The sequence below is a fragment of the Psammomys obesus genome, unplaced genomic scaffold, assembly GCF_907164565.1.
Source record: "Psammomys obesus unplaced genomic scaffold, mPsaObe1.curated_primary_1811, whole genome shotgun sequence".
NCBI lineage: Eukaryota > Metazoa > Chordata > Mammalia > Rodentia > Muridae > Psammomys > Psammomys obesus.
The window spans coordinates 9,744,218-9,753,545 of NW_026596091.1; the positions used below are offsets into that span (position 1 = coordinate 9,744,218).

General features: G+C 39.8%; 1 protein-coding gene across 1 annotated transcript in view; it reads right to left on the reverse strand.

The window, feature by feature from the left end:
* Window positions 1-332: 332 nt before the first annotated feature.
* The window catches only part of Cfap54 (cilia and flagella associated protein 54), a 301,678-nt gene continuing 292,682 nt past the window's right edge, over window positions 333-9,328 (reverse strand). Inside the window, exon 68 of the mRNA XM_055627824.1 lies at window positions 333-1,752. Within this exon, the coding sequence (XP_055483799.1) occupies window positions 1,633-1,752 (120 nt within the window). The 3' untranslated portion in view covers window positions 333-1,632. The remainder of the gene's footprint in view (window positions 1,753-9,328) is intronic.

Consider the following 9,328-nt stretch of genomic DNA (forward strand, 5'->3'; position numbering starts at 1 on the left):
GCAGACAAGTTATACATTAGGTCCTTTGAGAAATAAGCCAGGTAGGGGAAGTTCTTGGCTCCTATCGCCTCTACCTTAGCTGCAGGCCATGACTCCCCTGCCCATGCTTCCTTCCCCTGACTTTTAAATTTTTTCCCTCTCTCTTCCTTTGCTTCCTGACATCTCTGTTATAATTAAAACATCATAGATGTCTGCTGGCAAGTATTTACAGATACCATAGATGGCTTTTAAAAGATAAAAGCAGTTGGAAAAATTGTAATTTGGTCTCGAAAAAAAAAACTTGCAAGACATTTCTGGAAATAACCACATCCTTCACGCTGGTAGATTCTGTATCAGTTTGTTTATTTGTTCATGCTTCATCCCAGTTCATTTCCTCAGTGCCTGGCACAGCCAGTTGCAGCTTTAACGAGGGAGTGTCGCTCTTATTTTAGAAGATGCAGGGGATTTCTAGAACGATGGCTGAAAGTGGGGAAACTGACTCCAGGGTCTGGCAGGCTGTAGACAGTGTGTCTCTCGGGCAAAGGAACACCCAAGAGTGACAGCATCTGTAAACTACAGAGAGGGAAGGGACAGCTTCTCAGATGCATTGAAAAGCTGCATTAGCTGCGGCTGTTAGAAGGAAAAGCCAAGGTCTTCTCAGGAAGCCAACATACCTGCATGGACCATTCTCTCTGATTGTCTTCCTGCTTCTTAGAACATCCACCCAGTCAGGTCTACAGATCACTTAAAACAATATCTACTCCTAAAGTAGATGCTAGGTGGGTCTAGTGTGAGGTTAAGGCTCAGCTATGCCTCAGTTTTCCTTGACACATTCTTTATAGGGAGTAGTCAAGTCCTTCACAAATGCACCGTAGGCATACTCGTACCTCTCTCTGTTCTCCTCCAGTGTTCCTACTTATAGCAAAATTCTAGTACCCTCTTTTTTTCTTATCTTTAAATTCCTTGCTAGAGTTTCATCCCCACTATATAATATCATAGGATAATTTCAGTTCAGTTGTCACCAAACACCGGAACCTTGGAGCAGTGTACAAATGAAAAGTGGAGTGGAAACCTAAGGTTGTACATCAATTTTTCTTATTTATCATTTCATTTTATTTTCACATGTCCATTCATGTGCCAGAGCCTGGGAAGGATTGGTGCACGCCATTGCTAGAGGTGAACAGTCAAATGCCCTGCCCTCTTCCAGTTTACCAGTCAAATGGCACTCCACGGTCTCAATTCCTCGGGCCTGACTAAGCACCTTAGTATACTACTTCATTACTTTAGCACATGTCAGTAGTCTTAGGAGATAAATGCTCATATCCCCACTCTACAGGTGAAGAAGCAAAAGCTTAAGAATTCAAGCTAACTCTTTAAAGAAGCCGCACGCTTTAAAGCAAGCAGGTGGCAAAATTGCTATCCAGACCAAAGTTTACAGAATTCCAAAGCTGGTACAATAAAGGTCCATGCTGAGGCGCCCCTTAGAGACATGTAACATGTAAGGACCAAAACTTCCTTTCAAAGCCAGATAAACAAACTTCTTCAGTTCAGCATGTTAGTATTTATGAGATTAAAAAATAGAGAAATTTATTTTGAACACACACAAAAGAAATGAGTAACAATTAAATTTCAACTGCCAACAGTAAAGGATGTTCAGGGAATAATTGACACCATCCAGTTGAAAAGGCTTCCTGCTGACACGATACAACCATTTGCAAGATCAAAAAGTCTCTCGAGATGGAGTATATTAGGCAGGGAGACATAAAATGGAATCTGAGGAAAAGCACAAAAGCATATGTGAGATTCGCTGTTTCAAACTACCAACTGAAGAAAAAAATTCATAAAATATTGTCATAAAAAGGCATTAAACATTCATGTTTACAATATTGGCTTTCCACATGGTGATATATCACATACACCATTTGTACCCCACTAGACTTAGCAGGCCCACCATAAAATATCACATACTCTTAAAAACAAGTGCCATTTGGCTTCATCCTTCATATGAGATAGGTTGGCACAAATGAAAAATCTCTCACTCTTCCTTTGATCCTGTCATATGCACCGGAGAACATGAGGACACTGGGGTTGAGATCACTCTATCTTGAAGAGGCTTCAAGTTTCTGTGACCAAGAGCTGGTACAGCCAAAGTCACCTTAAACAAACTAAAACTGAGAAACATCGACTTCCTCTTTGATCACAGCATTGATTATAAAAGAAAGAACAAATCCGATGATAGGAGATGAATGTATCCTAGATCCCGCTGTATGCTGATCTCTATTAAATATTGTGGGGAGTGAATATAAATGCCATGAAGAGTGGTCACAGTGAATTCAGTGTTGAGGGTTTTCATCCTGGTAAGGCATTGGAGGACAAGTTTTATTAATGTCTTGACTACTTATTAAATGAATCATTCATCCACTTATTCACAAGAAAGCATAATGAACCTAATTTAGTGGGAGATGATTTTTGCTTTTTCTTTACTTCATTAAAATTCTTTTAAAGTATTCTAGTGATTTCTAGAACTTCAAACAATAAAGAGGCATATAAATACATTTATATATATTGTCTTAGTTTGCTCTCTATTATTGTGATACATACCATAATTCAAACAAACTTGGGAAAGAAGGAGTTTCTTTGGCTTACACATCCTTAGCATGGTCCATTGGTGAAGGAAGCCAAGGCAGGAAGTCAAGTGGGGCAGGAACCTGGGGCCAGAAACTAAAGCAGAGCCATGAAGGAGCTCTGCCTATTGGCTTGCTCAGTTTGCTTTCTTATACAACCTAGAATCACTGCCCAAGGATGTCACTGGCCATGGTGGACTCCATAGAGTTGTTTAGAGGCCCGTTTGATAGGGGTGTTCTTACATGACTCTAGTTTGTGTCAAGTTGACAAGAAACTAACACACACACACTCACACACACACATTCAGCTTTCATAATTAATCCATTATGAAATCAATTTTCTAGGTTGGGAAAATTTTTATTTATGGATAAGGTGGCTTGAATGAGAATGGCCCCGTAGGCTCATTCACTTGAGTGCTTGGTCATTAGGGGGTGGAACTACTAGAGAAGAGTTAGGAGGTGTGGCCTTGTTGGAGGAGGTGTGTCACTGAGGGTTGGGCTTTGGGATTTCAAAAGCCCAAGCCAGATCCAGTGTCTCTCTCTTCTTGCTGCCTTCAGATTGGAAGACAGGATACTAAGCCATAGCACCATGTCTGCATGTGGGCCACCATGTTTCCCTTCATGATGATAATAGACTAAATCTCTGAAACTATGAGCAAAACCCAGTTAAATTCTTCCTTTTTATAAGAGTTGCCATGATTATAGTGTCTCTTCATACCAACAGAACACTGACTAAGAATGGATTTTGCTTTAAAAAATATAGGATAACTACATTTCCAGTATATGTTTATTCAGTTAAAATGCACATGTGTGTTAATATATGTGCGAGTGTATGTTACTTGTATAGACACAAGAAGAAGTCAGTCTCTAGTGTCATTTCTGTGGAACCATTTTTTGAGGCATTTATCTCACTGGCCTGGGACTCCTGAATTAGCTAAGCTGGCTGTCAGCAAGGCCAGGTACTACCCATCTCTGTTTCCCCAGGGCTGGGTTTACAGATGGGTGCCACAATGTCCAGTATTTCCCACAGTGGCTTCTAGGGACTCAAATTGTATCATTAGGCTTGCGTTTATTGACTATTATCCTACTTATATCCAATATCTAATATTGGATTATATCCTGTATCCAATAGCATTTATTGGCTATTATCCTCAGTCCCTATGTCCAATTTAGTAAACTTACAGGTGATTTTCAAAGTAGAATACAAAGAAATCCTAATTAGCATTAAGACATTTGTACTGTCTTTTGTAACACCTATCTTTTACTATTAAATTGTTTCCAGGTTAAATATAGGAATTCTTTTAAAAGCGAAAAGGCACATTCATTTATTTAGCATTACAGTTACCTTGCTGACATAACATATGCTAAATACATATACTGTCCTTTGACTTCTGGCTCTTGTCACTGAGACTTCAAGAACAAAGGGCCATTTGTCAAAGGATGAAGAAAAATTGGTGAGTTTATTTATAGAGGCCACAGGTAATACCTTCACATCACAAGAATAGAATAAAGGCAGCTGTCACTCCAGAGACATGTGTCCTCATTTGTCCTCAAGAGGAACACATTACTCTAAAATGACAGGTCTCTTCCTGGTCTTCACTCCCAATGTTCTTGACACCAGAGGACTTTTAAGCCTTTTAATATACAGTCAAATACTTCAAATTCTGCTTCTTTGTATCATGCTAAACCATTATTTTGTATTTTCCTACTACTGACTAACATTGTTAAGGTAAACCTCTGACTGAGCTATTAGCACATAAAGTATGTAAGTTGTGTGTATGTGTGTGTGCTTGTGTGTATGCAACCACTGTCCTGATCAACAAATAAGCACACACATAAGCCAAGTATGATAATGTGCACTTAGAGTAACAGAAGTTGGAAGGTAAAACCAGGAGAGTCAGTAGTTTGACGTCAACCTGAAGCAATTCAAGGCTACCTAGTAAGGCCAAGGCCAGCCTCAGTAAGAAGATACCCTATCTCAAAAATAATCAATAAATATTTAAATATTTAAAAATAGACATGCCTGCCACAGTGAGCTTTGCTGGCCCATTAGCTATGCACACACTTTATTAGAAGCTGCTTTTAATGAACAGCTTTCTAATTTTTACTTCCTACCAGCCGTGTAGGAGCTTTTCAGGTACTCCATATATTCACACATCTTAAAAATTGCATTTGAGATTTCAGACATCTTGGTGAGTTTTGAGGGTGCTCAGTTGCCCCTCTCTGTTCTCACTGCAGTGTCCCTGACAACAGGTAACACTCCACCTTAGACCCTGATGGTCCCCTTGTGAAAGGGCAGGGCTTTGTTCAAAGCCGAGAGGCCGATTTTTCCTTGATATGTACAGGAATTTCAATGCATTCTGAAAACTCATACTCATTAGCCATGCATAAATAATAGCTTCCCGTCCTCGACTTGCCATTTCCTCAATGAACCCTAAATGAGTGCAGCCCAGTTTACGTTCTTTGTCTTATGAACAGTACTTTTTAAAGTGGGGTCTATTTATAGAGTTTTGTACTACCAAAGTCATGCTAATAATACCTTCTATACCTCCACATTTTGAGGCAAAGTCTCCTGTATCCCAGGGTGGCCTTGAACTTATTATATAGTGTGGATGACCTTGAACTTCTGATCCTGCTACCTCTACTACACCAGATCTGGGATTGCAGACATGTATGAACACACTTGGTGTAAAGGGTGCTGAGGCTGGAGCCCAGGACCTCATGCATCATAAGCAAGAACTCTACCAACTGAGCTATGTCCCCGGCCCAAGATAGCTTGGCATGCAGGGTACTATAATGCCAGCACTCCAGAGGCTAAGGCAACAGGACTGTCCTCAAGTTCAAGGCCAGTATTGGTTAGAGAATGAAACTATGCTTCAAAATACAGCAACAAAAATGGGGCATATGATTTTCAGAGTATCTATGATTTTTCTCAATCTGACTTTTAAATAGCTGCAGCATCCTCTGGGTCTCTCAGGGTACAATGTCAGTCACCTTCTCTTTGGTTCGCAATGTTAAACAATGAAGGAAGCTGGTGGGAAATTTTCCCCTCATCAGTTTGGCTTGTTTCTTCTGGTACTATAATTTTGAATGATGTTAAGTTTAGGGATATGGGTAGATATAATGGCTTTCCTTTCAAAATCCTTAAAATACAGTGTAACATCCACAGGAAAAAAAATTTAATAGTCCCAAGGAAAGAAAACTTACATCTCACATGTAAGTTTCTCTACCACATTTCCTACCTGTTAATTGAACACCTCTCTTTGAAGTTACTGATTGATTGAATCTTTTTCCCAATTGGGAAAAATATGCATCTTAGAAGATAGAGGATGGTATTATGCTATGATATTATCTTATTTAAAAATCAACATTGTGGATTGTGACAGACGAGCCGTTTAGTGAAGGTTCTGGGAGGAAAGAACAGATGTGTCTGGCTTTCTTGTACTTGGTTTCAGTGCACTCCCACGCCAGCAACAATGGTATCATCCCTCCACGCCTGACACAGACAGCACACAGGTTTTCAGAGGTAGACGGGGCCTTTGTATGATTTTTCTCATTTGTGGGAAATCCCACACTTTTCTGAGGATAAAATTATCTTTTTATCACTCTAATTTTTGTGTTAATCAAACTTTAAATATGACAGAAAAGTATTTTAATATAATAGGGGATCAAATGGTCATACTGGTGAGACAGTAGAAATATTTTAATATTAAATTTTAATGAAGCAATGTTATTGCAAAGGAGATTTGAATAGAACAAGAAAACTGGATATTAAAAGTCAGGGTATGGGAAAATATGTACAGTTGATTCAAATGGCATATTGTATAAGAATAAAAGAACAGATTCTTCTTCAGCCATCATCATCGCCATCACTGTGACACACCTTCAGCCCAGGAATAGCTAAACAAGGAAATTAATATAACAGGACTCCCAGAAAACCCTTTTGGGGTTACTGCCAGTGGAAGCATGACGACGGAACCCTTAGAAAGGGCATAGATACTCCCCATCCTTTCTCTGAGGCCCATGTGTTTATCTGTCTCTGTTCTTGGGTCACTGGGTCCTTTTTAATATACAAAGAGTGGTTTCTTAAGTCCAGTCTTGGGTGCTATAAGTATTTTATTAATTACTGAAGCTGGAAGCAGCTTGTAAGTCTGTAACTTGAAAGAAGTGTGAATGGAGTGTATATCTCACATTTCAGCATGCACAGGTGAATGCATGCTGATGGGATGGAACCCTTAGCTTGTTGATTCCATACTAACTCTGGGTTAACTGTCAGAAGCTTAGCTGGTGTTGGAGAATTATACAAGCATTTGGTGTTGCGGGGAAAAAAATGTACAAGCTCAGTACTTGGGTCATTTTCAGATATATAAGGTTTCTGGGAGGTGGCACACTGGATTTCATTGAATTCTGATTAAAAAACAAAACTCCCTAAATCCATATAACAGTCAAACCTAAGCATTATGCAAACAAAGGCTGTGTGGGGGTTAGTTTTTGTCAATGTGAAGCAGGCCATAATTATCTGGGAAGAGAGACTGAATTGAGGGTTGCCTCCATCAACCCTGTACGCAAGCCTGTAGGAGAATTTTCACCTGATTGTTGTTGGACGGTCAAGCTTACTGTAGTAAGAAATCCATGTGAGCAAGCCACAAGGAGAAAGCAAATGAGCAGCATGCCTCCATGGTCTGTACTTCAGTTCCTGTCTCCAGGAACTGCCTTGAGTTCCTTGGGTGCCTTTGACTTCCCTCAGTAACGGATTATAATTAGGACATAATAAACTTTTTACTCTCTCAATTTGCTTTTGTTCTTGGTGTTTATCACGACAATGGGGAAAAAACACAAAACTACTAGAATATCAACTAATGAATATCTTCTTGTGTCACAACCCTTTCCCTCCATGGCAACCATTCTGCACCACTGCCCTTTAAACACTTTGCACTCAGACAAGAACCTATTTGATGGAGAGTGGGACAGTTGACAGTGTTTTCTTAATTACAAGTATATGTTTTTAATTTTTTATTTTATTATTTGTGTGTGCGTGCATGTCTGGGTGCATATGAGTGCATGCACAACAGAGCACACATACAGAGATAAGGGGACAACTTAGGAGAATCAGTTCTCTCCTTCTGCCATGTGAATTCCCAGCACTTACCTCAGAGGTCATCAGGCTTACATGGCAAGGGTTTTTACCCACTGAACCATTTCTTTTTATATGGAATTGTTTAGGAAAACACTCAAGATCTTCAAGACCAAAAGAGACCCCAGGGAAACAGGGAAAGTTGGGGCTGATTATCCTAAGGTTTATTCTGAGTGTTCAAGACTCCAAGATCTAGAGAAAAGAATCTTTGAAGTTACTCTCTTTTGTCAGAAATATATGCTTTTCAATATATGAATAAATAATAGAAAGTCCCAAATAAGGAAATCTCCTTTAAAATATCAAAAGCTCTAACTCCAGCAGAAGCATGATTGAAACAACCAACAATCTGGCAAGACAGCATACAGGACATACAAGGCACATAGGGCAGCACACAGGGCACACGGGACACAGGACAGCATGCAGGGCACACATGCTGGAATGATGTAAGTTCAAGGGCCTCTGGTTCTTACAGTCAAGTGTTGGAAGGGAGAATTAAAGGAAACAGTTTCTTGGACATAGCATTTAATAGAAGAAGTCCTTTTTTGTTGCTGTTGTTTCATGTTGTGCCACTTCACCACAGGACAATGGGGCCAGTAGAATATGGACTGGACTTTCAAAAACTTAAAGCCAACATAATATTTTTTATTTTTAGAAAAGTTACCTGAGATATTCCTTACAGTGCCAGAAAGCTGACCAATGCCCTCAGAAAGCAGACTCTTAGATGGAATTTACCTTCCAGAAGCTGTCTAGCTTTAGGAAATGACCACGAGATTAATACAGATAAAATGAAGGAAACTGGATTTTGCAGGAGATTAGACTAAAATGCAGTCAGTCAAACCCCACGCCAGTCTCATGGCGATCTTTGACCATGGAATGACCTTTCAGTGTCACCTTGAACTGTGGCAGGGGTCAAGTCTTTGTACAGTATTAACCGGTAACTGGACGCAGGCTTCTTCAGAAGAAGATGTCATGAGCATTGGGTGACTAGGGAGATGGCTCGGTCAGTAAACAGCTTGCTGGGCAAGCATGAAGACCCAACCATAAACATTAAACAAAAAAAACCATGTGCAGAAACACACTCTTGATGTCACAATGCAGGGAGCTTGGAACAGGTGAATCCCTGGAGCTCACTAGCTAGCCAGCCTAGCCAATGGATGGGCCTCAGGTCCAGTAAAAGATCTTGTCTCAAAATACTAAGGTGATGATAAATCAAGGAAGCCACCCAGTTGTGACCTCTGGCATCCACACACATGTGCACATACTTATACCAGCACAAACACACATTCACCACACAACGAGAATATGGCACAATGCATGCTGGCGCATATATATATATATATATTGCGCATATAAGGCAATTTAAATAACTTTGATATGTATGCAAAATTTCTAGAGCTCCTCTTTGGGGTCTTCATAAAGAAAGTCTAATGCATAATTTCTTTTAATCATTCTGTTTGATTACCCTAGCAATACTCCCCTCTAGAACATGAGTAGAATTAACAATTAAAGAGGAGGAAGAAGATTTAGAACTAACATCTCCCCTTATTTCACTTGAATCCCAACTCTGCCAGCTTTTCCTGGGGAAACACAG